This window comes from Schistocerca serialis, chromosome 8 (genome assembly GCF_023864345.2).
Source record: "Schistocerca serialis cubense isolate TAMUIC-IGC-003099 chromosome 8, iqSchSeri2.2, whole genome shotgun sequence".
Lineage (NCBI taxonomy): Eukaryota > Metazoa > Arthropoda > Insecta > Orthoptera > Acrididae > Schistocerca > Schistocerca serialis.
Window position 1 is genome coordinate 443224694 of NC_064645.1, and position 22090 is coordinate 443246783.

Below are 22090 nucleotides of genomic sequence, written 5' to 3' on the forward strand. Positions count from 1 at the left end.
TCTCTTCAGTCTTCTCAGTACTTGTAGGTACAAAGAACCATTCACTGTCTGCCCTCAGCTGCAGATTCCCAGTCGACCACCCCCTTAGCACGGAAGAAACCAAGAAGCATGGCTTTCACTCTGGATTTGCTCATTTGAGCCATATGTGGAGGAGATGATGATGATTGCGGACCATTCACATTGCCAAATCTACAGTAATCTGGTGTCCACTGTCATCTTAACAATGCCAACTGCCTCTGCGACCACACTCACTTCTAACCCACAGTCCGAATTCACCATTTGCTGCATGTATTGCACATTGTCATCAGCCAGCATGGGGCTCATCCTCTACGTACTCTCGGCCACCTTTGAAGAAGCTCGGGCCGCTTAGGAACTGCAGTTTGTAACATATATTCAACTTCGAACACTTGGCGATCATGGCCAATGTCTCAGTACCTTATTTACCCAGGCCAACACAAAATTCGATGGCACAACACTATTCAATCATTTGCTACATTTTGTGCTTGCACAGTCACTCAGCAGGATTCCACTAAAACCATAATCTCGCCCGAACAAAAGCTCACAAGTGACTGGCACTAGATGCATGTTTATGGTTCGGCCCCCACCACCACACACAACGCATGGTGCAAGCTCACTGTGACGTACTGTCACATAAGGGAAAAAAAATTGTTCCCCACACTTTTCATACATACTCTGTAGTGACAACACACATGAACTCAAATGTGCAACAGGAGCACACTATCATCAATTTTTATTTGAGCCCTGTCTACATGGGAAAAATCTTCTGGTTAAAAGTAATACCAGTATTTGACAATATTTGGTTTCTCTTATTTTCTAATAACCAAATTAATTAATTAAAACAAACACACACACACACACACACACACACACACAACAACAACATTTCAAGTAGCCATAGCAGCACCACTACCAAAGTTTTTCAATTTTAAATAAACTTTTTAGAAGGCAGAAGTAATTTTTATTAGTAAAATTTGCATTGGTTTGAAATATTGCATTATTATAAAAATGGGAAAAGTAATTAGTGCTATTTTAATGACAATAGTGAAAGAAAAGAGTAACACATGGCACAAGAATTGGTACAGCATTGCCAAGACAATAACGTCCCAGTTGGTTTGTGTCAAGGCTTAAGGTACACGTGTACATCCAGTGCACAAGACCTGGTCTACACTGTAGTTTCTCATGTCACTGCCCGACATCCATTGTACTCCACAATGGCACCAACATTAGTCTGGAAACATTTTTACGAAGTGACATAGTAATGAAGTATAAAGCTTCACTTCTATGAAATAATAAAAACAAAGTAATTTATGGTAACAGTAATAAATTAAAAACTTACCAACAACTTGTCTGCTGCCTGTATCTACATAATATGCCTTTATCTGCTTGTACCCCATGAACACTGATAAATTAACATGAAAGATAGAGCTCTTCATCCTCAGTTTTCACCCAGTAACACTGACTACGAGTAATGCTCAAATAGTAGTATGTTCTCCAATTACAATACAATTTCTGGACAAAGCTTTGAAAAATTAATGTCATTAGGAGGATACTGGTGATATTTTGCAGTGCTAAACCACTTACTGCTTTTCGACAAAAGCAGCCAACGATGGACAGACTGTTTTTTTTATTTACCTATCTCATTTAATATTTTGATTCAATGTATCTTGAAACTGAGGGAGTTAAAATTTTTCAATCTTTGTTCCATTTCTACATTTATTACAGGAAATAGGTATAAAAACCAAAAACTGGTTGTTTCAGAATCCTATAACAACCGATTTTTACAATCAGGCTAAACTGGTGTGGTTGGGAAAAAAGAAAAAAACTGATATAACCAAAAACTGGTTGTTTCAGAAAATACCACCATCCCTAGTTCATAATCATGGAACAACTGAAGTTGTACTCTTCTCAATGAGAGGCTATATGTGCCAAAACTAAAGAACAAACAAACATATTGGGTCCAGTTTATGTCCATTTATACAATGCTTACCCTAAAATAGTTCAATAAAAGAAGTGCAAATGTTTAACGTCTGTAATATGACAAACATCAGACACGAAGGAGAGTGACAAAGTCTAGGGAAAAAATACAAAACCACCAGGAGTTGCAAATTATTATTCTAGTATGGTGGAGAGTTTCATCTGTATCTAGCAATAGAGCTTTATGACACCTGCACCACAGAAAAGAGGAACGCTGGAAGAGGAAGGTTCTCTGATGAGAACCTTGGTAAGTTTTACTGGTAAGCACTTTTCCAAAATTATTGACTATGTGTACTTACCAATACTCCAATGAGCACATGCGCAATTTGCAAGTACGTATACAGAACACACTAAATACCACCAATGTTGTGCTATGTTTCAAGGCTTATCATACAAAGAAAAATAATTGTCTGTAGAGGATGGCACATGAACAATGAAATACATTAATATTTTTCTAAAAATATATGCAACACTAAAAAATAAGTTTTTAACTTTACCAGAGCTGGTCCAAAGCTGCCTGTAGTTAGTTTATGACTACAATTAAAAGCACAGCTTATGTTCACCAATGGTACAAAATTATACATAATCTAGTTCCGATGCATGCCCATTATTTAGATGAAAACTAAAAATTTAAGTTCCACTGCACAAAGAAATCTAGAATGGAGAGCAGCTATGAAGGCAGGCAGGTAGGTACGTTGCGCGTTCTCCCACACACACACACACACACACACACACACACACACACACACACACACACACACACACACAGAGAGAGAGAGAGAGAGAGAGAGAGAGAGAGAGAGAGAGAGAGGGGGGGGGGGGGGGGCAAATACATTGCCACACTGCCGATTTCCTAATTTCCTTGTGTCAGTTCGTGCACTGAGACAGCTGACGGCGCACTAGCATAAACATCGTTCCACAGTGAACTTTATGAATTGCATCCTTAGTAATGCGAATCTTTACACACACACACACACACACACACACACACGCACACGCACACACACACACGCACACACACACACACACGCACACACACACACACACGCACACACACACACAACCTTCCACATAGAATTAATTAATGTTCAACTCAATCTCAACATTCCCAATCGTATAAATTATCGAGATACATAATTTCTCTACATTAAATTCTATATGGTTGAAAAAGACAGAATCTGAAAGTAAAACAGCTGTAAAGAAAAACATAAAAAACCAGAAAATCACTTCATGTGGTAACAAGGTATATATGCAAAACTTTATGCTGTTTTCGTATTTGTAAAAGCTTTCTTAAAAGCTCTAATTTATATATACATGTAAGTAATAACTAATATTTTTCCTATTATGTAACAGAAAGCAAATGAAAGCGCAGCAATGATGCTGAAACGTCAACAAAATGTCTCCGGGTGATACCACAGAAAGAAACAATTGTCTTTTGCTCAAGGCGGATACCTTCCTGGAACCGCTCGGCCACTGCGGCCGGCAGCGTTATAGTATGTGTATTTAATTGAACGATATATGTTCTTGAAGAAAACAGCATTGTTATGAAGTCAAAGGTGAAACTTGAGCTACTAATAATTTTTTATGCTGCTGCAGGCACAGTCACACAAATAAAGTCATAAGTAGCAGTAATTGGTACTTACATATTTCACAGCAAGAAATCTGAGCCATCGTCTTTGCTGTCCACTGTAGATGAATCAGACACTGTCCAATGTAGATGAATCAGACTCAGCAAGATTTATGAAAAATGTATCCATAACCATGTCCCTGCCAATTTCCCTGTTGTATTCTTTATGTTGCAGTTTTTCTGCATGTCTTACACAAGCTGCCCATGCAGATGTTGAGATGCTGTCTATTGCCGCACGTGTAAGTCTATCAACATCTGCAATTTTGAATATATTGTTCTTTTCCGCAATATATGCTTTCACCTGAGCCCATACCAGCTCGATTGGGTTGCAATGGCAATGGTATGGGGATAATCTTAACAATACGGTGTCCATACTGCTTTGCAATTTCGCCTGTCTCATAAACTCTGTATGCAGGCTTGTGTTGATTGGCAAGAACCAGCAATTCTGCTCTGGTATGCGACGAGTTATGAGGTATTCCATTAGATGACAGCCATGCAATAATGTCTGCCTTTTTGGAGTTCGTATTTGGAGCTTTGTTCACTTGCACTGAGTGGATGCTTGCATTGTCCACAACTATAACTGAAGATGCAGGAATATGTGGCAATAATTATTGTGTAAACCACCTTTTGAAGATGCTGTATATCATTTCAGAGTGGTAAACTCCAGAATTCTTATCTTTTGACGCCTTAAAAAAAAAAAAAAAAAAAAATCAGCTTACCCTGGGGAATAAAGCCAGTATCTGCTGATCTGACACGAAGCACTACAATTCTGTTACCCTTACCAACAAGAACATTTATCCATCGTACCCGCTGCTCATTTTCCAGCACATAGCCCTAGCGTGGTTCTGATTAACAAAAGTTTCATCTAAGTAATAAATTCGAGATGTACCAGCTTCTCTGATCTGCATTGTTCTCAAATACAGTCCTTGCAGCTACAATATTGCTTTGGTCCATTAATAATTTCCTACCATCGTTTGTTTTCTGATACCTGAACCCCATGTCTTTCAGTATCCTCAACATGGTGTAGTGTAACGACGTAAGTTTCTTATAAACGATTTTCTTTTGACATATGACCATGTGTAGACTTCGTCACCTACGTCAGTTACAACCCACTTCAAAATTATTTATATTCTTTTTAAATTGTCTCAGAATGGTTCTTGAACGAAACACTAAATCATCATTTGAGTCGTATGCGCAGAATTACGTCTCAGTCCAACTGGTTTGCGTAAACTTTTTCAATTTTTAAATGTCGTTTGTTTCTCCTCAGAAATTATATTGATACACATTATCTGATTTAATCGATATTAGGACCACACTGAATAAACTTTTTGAGATTCGAAGTCACGATGAATGCTGTCAAAATTCAATCATCTTGTCAAATATATTATTAATTCATTCACATAATTCTTCATAAATAAATCCTCGGAACACTTATTTCAACTTTAATAGCATCCACTAGTTTATTATCTTCCTACATACAGATGTGAATCTGAGCCTTGACAAGACAAAACTAACAGTATCAATAAGATTAAACTCTCTACGACGTCATTGTTGTACAAAACATTACAAATTATTCATTTTCAATTTTTAGAAGCACGACGCAACAACTCGGTTTCAGGGTCTTCTGTTGCTCTTAGGCTGTCGACCCGCGACGTATAGTGGCCAGCAATTTTCTCTCCGGTCCCAGCAACGAAGATGCTGTCTCCGTTCGTTGCGCCGCCCTCTCCGTACATGAAACATAAAAAAAATACAAAAACTTTAGACACTTCACAACCATTACAAATATTACAAAAATATATAAACAAAACTAAATTAAACTTTTATTCACCTGCAAACTGGGCTGACACTGGGGGATGGGTGACGCTTCAATTTCGTCCCACTACAATGGTCCATTTGCTTCCGTTAAAATTTTCAGCTTCTTTCATACGCAAAACTTGTTTCTCTGCCATTGGATACTCGCCTTCAGCATATATGCTGAACACTATGCGTCGCTGAACGTTTTTCGCTAAATTGTCTAGTTCACTCACTTCTTTTTTGCGGTTTGTTGCTTCCTGGTGATTTGAAAACAGCTAAGCTGCAGGCTTGCACAGACGTCTTACCTTCGCTGGATATTCTCTGAATGGTCCTCAGACCATCACTACAGGCTTCAGCTCTCTGCTCCTGGCATTTGGAAATAGCGCGACTCCTGGTGTTTGGCAATGGCGCGACCCGCACTTTGTGCTGGCGTGGATTCAGCGGAAGATTGTCTCAAAGTATTGGTACACATGGAACACTATTGCTCTTGCCTGTTTGTGTAGCACTTGGCGTGATTGCTTACCATCACTCATAATGAACACTATGAAGGCAGTCAGTACTCAGCAAGGAACGCTATGACTGAAATAAACAGTTAGAACTTCCGAACACAGCACGGCCCGCACAGAACAAACACAAGAATGTCACTGGCACACAACTGGCCGTGAGTCACATGGTACACTTCCACATGCTTCTGCATCTTCGTAGCTGCTCTCCACTCTAACTTACAAGAAGTCAACCATTTACGGCTTGCAAGAAGTGATTTGAAAGTAAAGCAACCCTTCAATTTACTACTACACAGAACAGAACATCCATGTCTTACTAACACTTTACAGAGACTACTCAATACACTCACTAAATCTCTTTGTTATTCTCAAGAATTTCATCTGCGCTGCTTTATACTAGTAAGTAGAGAGATAAGTACAAAGAACCTGGGAATATAATGAGAAATTAAAAACTACGAGAAAATCCTTTACGATTGTACATCACTTATTTTTACTTGTTAATCATTATTCTGAACACTTCTAGTAACGGGAGCATGTCACTTAATAAACAATGAGGATGATGTCACAAACGAGCTGCCAGACAATGTTGGTTTGAATATTAGGTTTTTCCCCCCATATCCTCCTACCAGCTCATGAAAAGTCAATGCAAAATACATAAACACATGCTGACACCCTCCTAGTTTTTGTACTGTAAAATGATAATATTACACAGAATGACAACAGTACTTGAATGAATTTTTACTCTGCAGTGGATGCTGCACTAATTTGAAATTTCCTGCCGGACATACTGTGTGCCGGACTAGGACTGAACCTGCGACGAGATTTGAGGGTGAAGCGATGCTGCAGGTTAAATGTGCTAGTAAAGTTTATTGGGCTTTTTTCACTGTTGCTGAGCCATATCAGCAAGATGCGACCAGTGAGACTGCAGTATAAACATATCGTAAGGCTTTAATGAAGTCACAGCCACTTTCTAACCTTGTGCATACTTAAAATGTTCAAGACGGGGCCCAAATCTCAACAGTGTTAACATCATGACAAAACATAATTCACAAGAACACACCCACCTTCATCGTTATTGTCAGGACGACTTGAAAACACTGTCAACTTACATTTCTTTACAGGTCTAATGATGTCACTGTCAACAGAAACAACCTCACAACAATAAGAAAACTCATTCACAGTCATCTGGGTCTTCATTCTCACTAGGAACATCTGAATAATCATGGTTAAAAACCTCCATAAGCATTTCAGATCCGTTCATTTTCTTCCGTTTTCTTGGTGGCCACTTGAAAACCAGTAGGAACTTCCAGATGGAAATAGTAACTATTTGAAAGATAAAAATACGATCGAAACTCTAAATTAGCAAAATGTACAAGAAGCAATCAAGTTTGATACATTGGCTACTGGTGTAAACATCTAAATAGATCCAGTAGTTAAAATACATCAAAGAAAATGGCACCTACAGACAGCATGTAGAAAACGCAACTTATCTCAAGATCTGTCCTTAACAGATGGCGAGCAAAACACAAGTGAACTTGAGATCTGTCCACAATGTGTTAATTTAAAAGGAATGCATCATTCTCACTGAACACTGGAGTAACTTATGTGCTCTTTACTAGTACTTCCTACTCTTTGTATGAAAAAGTATGTTCCACTCTGGACATTCCATTCTCAGTATGCTTTCATAAGAACTAAAAAGTGTGTGAGATAAGCCCTGGAAATAACTTGGGGCACAAAGCTTTTATAGTGTACTGATCCATGTCTCTGTCTAGCGAGTTGTGCACCTATCTCATGCTACCTTACCGCCAAACAATGGTTCATGTGGAGCCGTCACAGATTTAGTAAAGTCATTCTATATTTATAAAACAAATAAACTTATTTTGACCACACATATATTTTCTTTCTTACCCTTCATAAAGAGGACGTAACGAAAATGCGTGGACATAGGTTACCAGGTCAGGTCAAAGTTCCATCAACTTTGGGAGCAACTGAGACATAGAAAGGCTGGAGTGACTACACTTGCAACAATAAATTCCACACCTTAAATACATACATTTTTCTCTCTCGTCTGTTCTGTATGTAATACAAACACCTAATTTCTTATTCCAACTACTGTTCACAAAACATTATTCACAGAGTAATTTCATGATTTCTAACAACAAAGGAATAATTAGTTCCAACTTACAGAACATGTAGAGTTGAAATTTTCAAAGAGCAAATAGCTAGTAGTTTATAAAATAATCTACCTCAGTCAAATGCCCTTATGCTCCTTGTACCAGTAAACATCTTAATTTTCACTAAAATTCCCTGTTTCAAAAATATGTGGGAACCTAAATAAAGACAGTATTAAAGAAAAACACTTGGGTAATAACCCACGAAAGATGAGGAGTCCTCATATGGTTTACCCAATACACATTCCACCACACAAATGATCTAAGCCTGAAGTGACACATGAAAGCAAGAAAATCGAGGTTTCTTGTGTAACTTAAAATTTCATAGTCCAACATAAAACTTCCCTTCACATGCCACTAAACATCATATAACCACTGCTTGACTATCCAGCTTTTTCATACCACTGGTAAAGGAGGTACTGTCAAACATCGCAAAATTTTTGTTGACTGCAACACATTTGATGAAAATTTCTTTCCAGGAAGAGAGCCGGAAGAAATCACTTGGGAGTAAGTCTGGTTAACAGGATGGATATGGAACCAATTAAAAGCCCAATTCATGCACTTTTTGCCATTGTTGTCACTGGTGTGAGGGATGATGCATTGTCCTGGCGAAAAAGCACTTTTTTGAGTGCCAACCTGGGTCTTTTTTCAGGCATTGCAAGTTTCAAATGATCCAACAACGAAGCATAGTAGTATCCAGTTATGGTTCTGCGTTTTTTAAGTATCCTATGAGGATTATTGTTTGGGAATTCCAAAAAGAGTGGTCACCAACTTACCAGCTGACAAAATGTCTTTTACCTTATTCAGTGCACTTTTACCAGCCTTTGTCTACTGACTGCCTTGATGACTCTGGTGTGAGGATCCAGGTTTCATCCAAGTTGCAAATTGATGCAAAATGTCTCGCACTTTGCGATTAAACATCACCACACACCATTCTGAAACGTTGTACTGGGCACACATTCGGTTAACTGTGAGGAATCTCAGCACATAGCATCTTCGTAGCCAATTCTCTGTGCAGGATATTATACACATGCTCAGCTGAGATGCATAGTCTCAGAAATCTCACAAATTTTTGACAGTCTTGCGTTATTATATCAGGCATTTGTTAACTGGACAGCAAGAAACCACTTCATCTTTGGCACTTGTCCACCACATTTAAATTCATTAACTCAAAACTAAATGGTTTTCAACGATGGTGCGGAGTCCACACGAACTTCATCCAGTTCTGTTTTGATTCATGCAGAAATCCAAAACATCAAATGAAAATGTTTAATAATGGCAAGAAACACGACTTTCTACATTTTCAATTGCAGTTAACGCACTGACCAATTCAGACTGTTGTCAACAATGAACTGTATGCTGTACATTGTTGAAATTCTTTATATGATTCCTGCAATAATCAGGCTTACCACCAGGAAGGCACAACAAACACTCCATTCTTTCATTGAATTTACCAGACAGATGGAACCACCCTTGCTTAAGACACAAAGCGACAAAACCATGCAATTTGATACCCAATGTTCTTAGGGGCCACTGCAGCTTTTTAAAAAAAAACAACAACAGAATGATGATGAGAATACACAAAATATCACAAACTCACAGGGGGAATGATTTGTATTTATGGAATTTTTTCACAATCTCAAAGGCATTCAGAAAGCCATGTTTCTCCGATGACCAAAATATTGGCAACAGTAACACTAGCCAAGATTTGGGATTCTGCAACTCTCTCACTGTGAGCCCAGCTGAGTCTGCTCAGTGGTCCAGCTTCTCCCAACACTGTGCTGATCTGAGAAGATCTTTGAGTGAGATGCTACATGCCAAAGGCTGTACAGGCAGGAAACTTCAGATGATGTGTCTGCAACCGAATGCAACTACTCCTAAGGGGAAATATTGCAGCATACTTCTATAAGCAGGATTCTATCACTAGTGTTTATTTTCAACTTTTTATTTTTCTTCTAAATCAATTACTTTACTACTTAATGAAATAAGTACATTACACAGCCCTAATACAGTGGAATAAAGCTGAATTTTAGATAAATGTGTTTAACATAAGTTGTTATGTTTATAAATGCATACACATTTCAATTTTAGAGTATGTAATATACATGGAACTTTGGTTCATGATACAGTCAAACATACGGAGTTACGCACACTAAAATCGGTTAAACTCTAATGTTGGCAGCAGTTGGCCAATTTTTATGCACACACATCTTTCATCAAACACTGAATTAACTTTAGTGGCTTGTCTGTGCAGTCAACAATATTGGTTGTGGGATAGCATTTTATGAAGTGTCTTGTGAATACTTCGCCTGAATAAACAGGTCATTGTGCCAGGTGCTACAGTGCTACACCGTGCATCCATCAGCTCAAGATGCAAGTAAGAATGGTATGATAAATAAATCGAATCAGTCTTCAGTCATGTTAAGTCTTGGAATCTCTTTGAGAACTACACTGAAACCCCGCATTTACACTTTTAAAAGGAATTAAAACAATGGTGTAAAATGCGGGAAAATGTAAAATGTGTGAAATAACTTTTTAAGTGGTAATAATACAGGGTGATTCAAAAAGAATACCACAACTTTAGGAATTTAAAACTCTGCAACGACAAAAGGCAGAGCTAAGCACTATCTGTCGGCGAATTAAGGGAGCTATAAAGTTTCATTTAGTTGTACATTTGTTCGCTTGAGGCGCTGTTGACTAGGCGTCAGCGTCAGTTGATGCTAAGATGGCGACCGCTCAACAGAAAGCTTTTTGTGTTACTGAGTACGGCAGAAGTGAATCGACGACAGTTGTTCAGCGTGCATTTCGAACGAAGTATGGTGTTAAACCTCCTGATAGGTGGTGTATTAAACATTGGTATAAATAGTTTACAGAGAATGGGTGTTTGTGCAAAGGGAAAAGTTCTGGACGGCCGAGAATGAGTGATGAAAATGTAGCACGCATCCAGCAAGCATTTGTTCGCAGCCCAGGAAAATCGACTCGCAGAGCTAGCAGGGAGCTGCAAATTCCACAATAAACTGTATGGAGAGTCCTACGAAAAAGGTTAGTTACGAAACCTTATCGTCTGAAATTGGTTCAAGCACTGTCTGCAGCTGATAAGATTAAAAGAATCGATTTCTGTGATTTTATCCTTGCTCAAATGGAAACAGATGAATCTTTCGTTTCAAAGATTGTGTTTAGTGATGAAGCAACTTTCCACACTAACGGGAAAGTCAACCGTCACAATGTCTGTATATGGGGCAATGAGAATCTGCGGGAAACAACTCAGTATGAACGTGACTCGCCTAAGGTGAGCGTTTTCTGTGCCATTTCAGCCAATAAAGTTTTTGGTCCCTTATTCTTCGAAGGTGCTACTGTAACTGGACTACAGTATCTGGAGATGTTAGAGAATTGGCTGTTCCCTCAGCTCGAACAAGAAGCACAACAATTCTTATTTCAGCAGGATGGAGCGCCATCACATTGGCACTTATCTGTCCGTAACTACCTGAACGTCAACTACCCGAGGCGATGGATCGGCCGCCAGGCAGCCCGTGACAGAGCACTTCATCACTGGCCTCCAAGAAGCTCTGATCTTACCCCCTGCGATTATTTTCTTATGGGGGTATGTTAAGGATATAGTGTTTCGGCCACCTCTCCCAGCCACCATTGATGATTTGAAACGAGAAATAACAGCAGCTATCCAAACTGTTACGCCTGATATGCTACAGAGAGTGTGGAACGAGTTGGAGTATCGGGTTGATATTGCTCGAGTGTCTGGAGGGGGCCATATTGAACATCTCTGAACTTGCTTTTGAGTGAAAAAAAACCTTTTTAAATACTCTTTGCAATGATGTATAACAGAAGGTTATATTATGTTTCTTTCATTAAATACATATTTTTAAAGTTGTGGAATTCTTTTTGAACCACCCTGTATTATGAGAAGGAAAGTTGCTACTCACCATATAGTGGAGACGCTGAGTCGCAGATAGGCACAGCAAAGAGACTCTCACAAAGCTTTCGGCCATTAAGGCCTTCCTCAACACTACACACACACACACACACACACACACACACACACACACACACAACTGCAGTCTCAGGCAACTGAAACCACACTGCGAGCAGCAGCAGCACCAGTGCATGATGGGATTGGCGTCTGGGTGGGGGTAAGGAGGAGGCTGGGGTGGGGAGGGGGAGGGATAGTATGGTGGGGGTGGCAGGCAGTGAAGTGCTGCAGGTTAGACAGAGGGCAGGGGAGAGGTGGGGAGGGAAGTAGTGGGAAAGAAGAGAAGTAAAAAGACATGAGTGTGATGGTGGAATGATGGCTGTGTGGTGCTGGAATGGGAACGGGGAAGGGGCTGGATGGGTGAGGACATGACTAATGAAGGTTGAGGCCAGGAGGGTTACGGGAAAGTAGGATGTATTGCAGGGAAAGTTCCGCCTGTGCATTTCAGAAAAGCTGGTGTTGGTGGGAAGGATTGGTATGGTGCAGGCTGTGAAACAGTCATTGAAATGAAGGCTATCATGTTTGGTAGCGTGTTCAGCAACAGGGTGGTCCACTTTTTTCTTGGCCCAGTTTGTCAGTGGCCATTCATTCAGACGTGAATGGAGCATGACCATTGACAAACTGTGACCAAGAAACAAGCAGACAACCTTGTTGCTGAACACACTGCCAAACATGATATGCTTCATTTCAATGACTGCTTCACAGCCTGTGCCATCTGGATCCTTCCCACCAACAACAGATTTTCTGAATTGTGCAGGTGGGAACTTTCCCTGCAATACATCCTACTTTCCCATAACCCGCCTGGCCTCAACCTTCATTACTCATTGTCCTCACCCATCCAGCCCATTCCCTGTTCCTATTCCAGCACAACACAGCCGTCATTGCACCACCACACCCAGTCTTTTTATTTCTCTCCTTTTCCACTACTTCCTCCCCCTCCCTCCATCTGACTTGTGTTATTTCTCTGTTGATGTAGGCCTTATTAGGTGAAAGCTTTGTGTGAGTCTTTTTGTTGTGCCTATCTGCAACTCAGCATCTCTGCTATATTGTGAGTAGCAACTTTTGCTTCTCATAATATCGTCATTCCATCCTGGATTTTCCATTCTTTTATTTTTAAACGGTAAAAATTATATACAGGAACCCCATTACATTTTCGTAGTTTATCTATGATACGTACATATAGGAATCAAAATACTCATTACAGACTCGCTCATATCCAATAAAGGTTATCTTAATTTTGTAGTATGTTTACCTGCTGATTTAATTGGAATTGGTAACTGTCTGGCAAGTAGAAACATTTGACTTAGTTTTATTCATAATAATTGATGTTTTTCAAAATTCTGCAGTTGTCTCATTCATTATTTAAGTAATGAAACACTACACCAGCAGTTAGCAAAATCCTTTCCGAGAATTTATTCTTATTGTCTAGCGCAAACACTGACTGACACACACACACACACACACACACACACACACACACTCTGTTTACATGTGAAACATCTCCAGAAGTACTCCATGTGAAGTAGAAGTTGGCTGGGACAGGAGATAAACCATGGACAGCACTAACTTTTACTACTCCAAATCTATTGAACAGAGCACCCTGTTGTCAAGAAACTTAGCCACAATTAACACTACAAAGGACAAAGCCACACCAGCGTCATTTTATGTCAATTACATCAGTTTTTTCTCCACGAACATAGTTTCCTAAAGGGTAAACTGCGGAAAATTGTGATTACATTAATGCAAAACGAGGTGTGAATTAACATTGTGAACACAAGAAATTTGATAGGAGTGCCAGAAAATGCTGTAAACAGCAGGAAAATATTAACTCCGGGAGTGTGAAAGCAGGATGATACTATAATGATGAAGTATCCCAATTACTGAAACCAATAAGCCACTGTTAAGCATTTTCTTTATATATATTCTTGCTGTCATAAAAAAATTGAGTAGTACGAATAATACCTTCAACCATTCCAGTCCATCAATCTGATAACTGCGCAGCACACCACCTTCAAAGAGCACTGGTTGTTTTTGAGAAACAGTTTTCACATTATTTTCCTCATTTTTACAGGCATCTTCTGGAGATTTGTTAGGCTCTTTGTTAACTTCACAATTTCTTTTTTTGCTTGCATTCTGTATTGCCTGTTAAACAAATACTTCCAATTAATGTTTTCATATATAATGGTGATAACATTAATCTTTTTCCTCTATTTCTCAGCAGAAATTCTATTAGTAGAAAGTATTATAGCTGGACTTCAGATAAATAACACAAATATTTGTAAACATCAAAGAACATTCTGTTTAGTGACATTGTTGCAACTGTGAGAATTAAGACTTATCAAGTACAAACCATTGCCAGGGCTGGCAGACAAGTACATACAGCACAGTAACTATCTTTTTCAGCCTATTCTGTCTGAAGATTACTTTAAATCAAATAATGCTTCGCGGAAACATTCACAGAACATTCATCTTTGAGAGTTATCATTGGCCAAGAATTAAGCTCTCCCCATAGCACAGAAACATTCTAAGGAAGACATACTGCCAGTCAAGAAACCAGTCTTACTTTAGGGAATTGGATATACTGAGGACTTAAAAGTAGATTTTCTTGAGAATTTTTGAGAGTTGTATCAAGTGCTTTAATATACTGATATCATTACTGTTGTTCTTTGGGGCCCACAATGCAAAATATGTCTTTTAATGACATGATTATTTATGAATAATAGCCAAACATTGCTTCCAAATTTACATAAAGCCTACCACAACAGACTGTATTATCAATGCACACTCATGTCATCCAAAAGCCCACAAACTCGCATTCTTCTACACAATGCTGAACAGATTAATAAACTTCCCACTAGATGATGAAGCAATCCCGAGACAAATAAAAATCTTGGAATACATAGCCCAGCAAAATGATTATGACCCCAAAATTGTAACACAATTATACCACAATAAAACACAACATGAAGGGTACAAATATATATAACACTAAGCATACAAACAACGAAAAAGAAGAAAACAAAATACATAACCATGACCTGTCTAGGAAGCATCTCGAACAAAATTAACAAACTGTTCAACAAAATTGACATCGCATTTGTATTTAAAAACACACACAGCCTCAAACACAAACTTCAGAAAGGCAGCTCAAAAATTCCCATACTCAACAATCTCAGCATTTACAAAATTTCGTGCAACACATGTCACAAATTCTACATATGGAAAACTGGTAGAAACTTCAAAATTAGATATAAAGAGCATACCAGAGAAAGTGAAAACAATCCATCTACATTTTTTCAACATTTACGAGCAGAGAAAAACTATGTAAAACCCATAAACGAAGCACTAGAAATACTCCATATTACACAAAAGGGAATACTGATGAACATCCTTGAGGAAATAGAGATACATTCACATACATACAACAACCCAACAAATTTACTGAACGAACAAACCAAAAGTAAATATAAAAAAGTAAATATAAAACTTTATTGACATTATAAATCGGGGAAATGGGTAAAATAATAATATCTGTGATAATATCCATAGTAACAGCGATAACATGAGCAGTGTAAAACAGATACAGAACACCAACATAAATCATAGACAACAAAAATCATTACGAAAAATTAAAAACGTAAAATAAAACTGAAACTAACCTTAGGCAAAAACATAATTAGAAACAAACCTGTTTGAAAAAGTAAAACTAAGGGTTGTGGAAGTCACAATTTATTCATTTCCAAGTCCAATAATGAAAATTCGTATTTTCATCACAAAATTATATGTGGCTGACTGTGGCCATTTTACTATGTTTTGGTAAATATTTAAAAACAAATTTGCAGCATATAATTCAGTTTCTTTTTCTGATACAGATTTAAATAATACTGAAAGTCACAGTTACTTAACAAAAGTACACACAAAATTGGTATTTGATTGTGTTACCGACATTTCTTAGACATGTACAAGGTTTCTGACACTGCTGGCCATAAATCCCTATTGAGCAAACTAGCAGCACTAGGTATAAGAGGAACAACAATGAGGGGTTTCACACATCATTTATTTATAACGGTAACTATGTAAACGTTTAACATCGCTGACCCACCATCATCAAACTGTCAGAAAAGTAGCACATATGGAAAACAAGTAACATCCAATATACATCTCCACTCTACACCTGTGAGAAAGTAGTAATTCCAAAACAGACAGGACATGACAGCAGCGACAGTACATGCAAGGTAAAACACCTAATGATATATTATAAATTTTCAGATCATAGTTACAAAACCAGGGGAGGCGGTGGCAGTCTTGCACTGATACTTTTGTAAATCCATATCTTTGCCATTTTTTGTTCAATCTCATTGAAATTTTGCACACTTATGTATAGAGATTTAATATGATTTTTTTAAAAATTCAGAATTTTTAATAACAATCTAATGCAGTGAGATAATTTTGAATTTTTTGTTGCATTATTATTTAAAGTTACACTTTTTCATAATTTCGAGGCAAATCTGGCAAATTTTTTTAATGGTAAAATAATCTACACTAATAGCTGTACAATTAAGTGCAGTAACTTTTTGGTAAATTAATGTTATTATTTTCTGTGATATTTTGGATTCGAACATTTTTTACAAGCAAACTTTTCAATATATTATCAACCACAAAACTGTGTATAATATCTCGATTAAAATTTTGTTCCACTTAAATATTGCTTCAAAGTAAAAGAATAGGTGTGCCAAATTTCATTGCAATCCTTCCAGTAGTTTCTGATATATGTGTTCCTGAAAGCAGAAAAGTTTGGATGAAATGTAAAAATATCTATCATACCTTAGCTAAAACTGCCCATATCCATTTCTTCCTCATCATCCTCTACAGCTTTTTAGCTTCTCTGTTCCTTTGCCTAGCAATTTTTTTGTATGTTATGGACTGAAGTCTCCGCCTTCACGATTGTTTGCTTATCGATGATCTACACTATCTGTTCAGTAAAGACTCCAGGTGTAAAGCCCAACTTGCTGAGAATGTGAAGTCTTGCCACATTCCCATCATTAAACACTGCTGCAGCTTCCAAAGCAGAAATCCTCACCACCAAATAGGAAACAAACACAGTCTTTGGACATATTTTCCTAATAAGAGCATTGAAACTTTCATTTGCGTTCTGTGTTTTCCCATGCAGACATTTTTCTAGCAGTTCTGGTGAAGCTAGTGCTCTAAAAGTTGGTTTAATGGCCATTGAAACTTCATAAGGAAGGTTATTTTTATGAGTATAAGCTTCCCCACTTTCCTTACTTTTCAAAAATTTGCACTATTCATTAGAACAGAGGCCATACTGAGGTGTAGTGTGTCAACAAGTAATGAAACCAAATGGCCCATACTGCTTTCCTCTTACTGTCCAAGCTTGTGAGGTTACTTATAATTGCAGCATCATAATAGACTTGTAGGCTGTCAATCCTCTTCTTTGTTAGTCTGTTTTTACCTCCCAGTGGCTTCCCATCCTCTAGTAGCTTGCCTTTGTTGTCTGCAACAAGTCTTCGGAGTCGTCCACCCATCCTCTTCTGAACATGGCCTAAGTACTCCAGTTTCCCAATAGTGCAATCTTTTCCATAGGGCTGACTTTCAACTACATTCTTGAAAGCACTAGAGTCTCCACTCCTAAATACTGTACGTATCTTACTCCATACTTTTGCAAAGATCTATGGAAAATGAATTTCATACCTGCAGCTTCCATCCCACCACTGGAGCCTGCATAATTTCTGCTACTAACAGCTTTATGGGATTCTTGCCATTCTGTTTCTTTACCTGCATCAATATATTTCTTGTGCAAGGAACATGCAGAACAATATTTAGACATCACCTCTAAGTCTAATACTTTTCCAGTGTCGACACTAACGATTGTTGAAACTCCATGCAGTGAAGTATGCCCCCTCTTCATCCAGGAACTGTCACAGAAAACTGCTGTATTGTTGCTATTAGTTGCTTCACAATTGTCATGAATTGCCCCCAGGACTGTCATTTTCATGCTCTCTTCACTCACTTCTGCAACTGCATTTAGGAGAGCAGTATTCATTGCAGAAAATTTTAGGGGAGGACCAGGCATGTTCATAATACCACATAAAAGGTTTCCACCATCTCTTCCAATCCCTATACATCTTAGTCCATACGCAAATCTCATATTGGCTTCATAGATTCTATTACTTACCTTTGGTGTCTTGAATGGTCTGTCAGCATCACAGTTTTGACACAAAATGTGCAATGTGCAAACCAAACCGCCTTTCTTTCCATCATCAACCAAATCCACATTTCCTCCACAAACAGAGCACTTGCAGGCTTTTCTAAGTGCTTCTGCCACTATTCCCAGATCCACAATTCTGAAACCTGTATTTCTGTCACGATTTGTTTCTTCTGACACGATCCCTGTCCCAAGTTTTATTTTAGATGCACTTGGAGACAAGCTAATGTTTGCATCTGCAGGCCCGACCCTAACCTCAATGTCAGTTTTTCGCTTTATATTGGAAATATGGGACATATTTTTTAAATACTTTACCAGGCCTAGGCATTGTAAAAAGGGATCAAAAGATTCAACCTTGCACAAAGAATGGCACAATAAATCAAGCGTCACTCGAATTCCACTGAATAGCGCAGAACTTGTTTACAACACTCCACAGCCTTCTATACCACACTGATTGAACCAGAAAATGGCTCCACAGCCTTCTTTACAACACTGCTGTTATGTATACAAAAAATTACAGCCTTCTAAAGCTATATTTTCTAGGTTCACAGGCCAAATTCTGCAATAAAATTTTTCCTCCATTTGGTACATTGAAAAGCGGGCTTGGCGCATTACACTTATTAGGGTTTTAATTTATTTTTTTTAGTTCGAATTTCAAGGAACAAATTTGGGATAATAATCTCGATTGTATTTACTATCGTATCAAATAAGCAAATAAAAATAATTTGTAAATTTTTCATTATTTCTGCCACCGTCTCCCCTTAAGACCATCTCTTATCTATGTATTTACAGAACACCTGACAATGGCAATTTGCCGAAATGGGCTCATTGTGAATGAGATAAAATATAAACAACTTACATAGCACTGTATCTGGCTATTATTCATAAATAATACTGATATCAGTTCTGAACTTCATGTACCATAAATATAAAAAATTACAAAAATTCATCTACCATGTGGTATCCTTGTAAGTCAAAAGTGCTCTCTCCTGATACTGTGTCATTACACTGAACTGAAAGGGATTGAAATTAATTAAGAAAAATGGTTAATACTTACATCTTTATCAATTACTGTAGAAATATCGTAATTGTCATTATATGGATATTTTCTCTTATTTGAAACTGGCTTTTTGATGTTTTGCACAGCAGGAGTCTCACCCTTTGGAAGCACATTACATTCATTTCTGTCGCGTAAAGCTCTATTAGAAAGCGGTGCTAGTTTTGAACTCTGAGTTGATTGTGGACCAGCTGTGTCAATTTTCTTTTTTCTTTCCTTTCTGAAATAATTAGACATACAAACACATAAGAAAACCAAGTTTGAATATTTCTTAGGGAATGCAGACTACTTCAACAATCTCTTAAGTTAATTTTATATAAGATAACTCACATAACTGTGCCCTCTAGCAACCATTCCACCTCCACAGCAGTCCACCCCACTGGCATGTAACACACTAAGTTTGATATTTTTTGTACAATTTTTGCAGTCAAGGTGGCTGTGACATGCAAAAATTCCACTGCCATAGTACATAATGGCCACCAAAAGCACAAAAAGTGATTATGGTTACATGACTGGTGGCACTCATCACTCCTGAACTCAGGAATCCCCGGTTCATCGAATGTGCGCCAATCAAAATGCATAGCTTGCCTGAGGTGACTGCCATTTGGCACAATTCAAGGAGCAAATCTAAGAGCTGATTTCACATACATCACTGACTGGAGATCAATTTTGAACTTAGTTCAGAAATTTAACCCTGTTCAAAATCCATTATATTGTGTAACACACTTGGAAACATCATTAAAATCAACTACAGACAATTACTGCACTTTGACCATGCATAGGTGATACACAGAATTTATCATTGAAGATATCATTTTCCAAAGATGGAGGAACGTAAGAAGAAAAAGGTGCAATTTTCAAACTTTTCTTCACCTGAAAAATTTCTGGAATTCATACTGGGTCATCAAAACAACAATATGATGCAAAAAAAAGAAAGTATGAGCAACAGAGAAAATGCATGAAAGGAAGTTGCTGTTTACGTAATGCAAAGAACAGAGACAAATCGTGACTGGGAAAGTCAGAAAATGACAATATTAGGAAAAGGACTATAAAGGCATCCGTTCATGACAAGGTATAATTTTAAGATGCACTTTACAATTTTTTTAATTTCATCTTTATATGTAATCACACATGCTGCGTGAAGTTGGGCAAAACCAGAGAAAAGTTACCAACATTGAAACATGTAAGACTGAGGGTTGTGGAAGTCACAATTTATTCATTTCCAAGTCCAATAATGAAAATTCGTATTTTCATCACAAAATTATGTGGCTGACTGTGGTCATTTTACTATGTTTTAGTAAATATTTAAAAACAAATTTGCAGCATATAATTCAGTTTCTTTTTCTGATACAGATTTAAATAATACTGAGAGTCACAGTTACTTAACAAAAGTACACACAAAATTGGTATTTGATTGTGTTACCGACATTTCTTAGACATGTACAAGGTTTCTGACACTGTTGGCCATAAATCCCTATTGAGCAAACTAGCAGCACTAGGTATAAGAGGAACAACAATGAGGGGTTTCAGTTTTACTTGGGAAACAGGCGGCAAAAGATAGACATTCTTCATGTCTGCCGACAATCAGTTTTAGTAAAACAACTATCAGACAAGAAACACAAACATAGGTACATTCCTCAGGACAGTGTATTGGGTCAAATTCTGTTCTATATATATATATATATATATATATATATATATATCAATGACTTCCCAGACACCGTAAGACATAGATGAAGTTTTCTTTGCCAATAATGGCAACATGATAGTCACTGATATAACATCAGAACTATTACAGAAAGCAAATGAAACGCTCAAGGACGTTTACAGTTGGGCAGCACGTAATAAATAAACACTGACCATAAAACATGGAGTGAACATTCTGAAATACTGGCAAAAACAGTGTCATCAGCATACTATACTATTATGGTGTTATAAGACAAGTGTCTCGTGCAGTTGTTAGATTGGTTACTGCTGCTAACGACGACCGATGAAAATCGTTCAACATGACAGAAGTGCAATCATTCCGCAAATTGCTGCAGATTTCAATGATAGGCCATCAACAAGTGTCAGCATGCGAACCATTCAACGGAACATCATCGACAAGGGCTGCTGGAGCCGAAGGCCCACTCAAGTATCCTTTATGACTGCATGATACAAAGGTTTACAGGTCATCTGGGTCCATCAACACCAACTTTGGACGGTTGATTACTGGAAACATGTTGCCTGGTCTGATTAGTCTCGTTTCAAATTGTATCGAGCGGATGTACATGTATGGGTATGGAGACAACCTCAAGAATCCATGGACCCTGCATGTCAGGCAGCAGGGGACTGTTCAAGCTGGTGGAGGCTCTGTAATGGTGTGGGGTATGTGCAGCTGTTGTGATACCTGGGACCCCTGATATGTCTAGATACGACTGACAGATGACACGTATGTAAGCATCCTGTCTGATCACCTCCATCCATTCATGTCCTTTGTGCATGCCGAAGGACTTGGGCAATTCCAGCAAGACAATGTGACACCCCCAAATGTTCAGAATTGCTACAGAAAGCTACAGGAACACTCTTCTGAGTTTAAACACTACTGATGGCCACAAAACTCCCCAGACATGAATGTTATTGAGCATATCTGGGATGCCTTGCAACATGCTGTTCAGAAGAGATCTCCAGCCCCTCATATTCTTACAGATTTATGCACAGCCCTGCAGGATTCATGGTGCCAACTCCCTCCAGCC

At 38.1% G+C, this 22090-nt stretch overlaps 1 protein-coding gene across 1 annotated transcript in view; it reads right to left on the reverse strand.

Moving 5' to 3' along the window:
- The window catches only part of LOC126416795 (lymphoid-specific helicase-like), a gene marked incomplete in the record, with an annotated part of 155008 nt that overhangs the window by 96609 nt on the left and 36309 nt on the right, over nt 1–22090 (reverse strand). Inside the window, 2 exon segments of the mRNA XM_050084665.1 lie at nt 14038–14217; nt 19356–19575. Of these exon segments, the coding sequence (XP_049940622.1) occupies nt 14038–14217; nt 19356–19575 (400 nt within the window).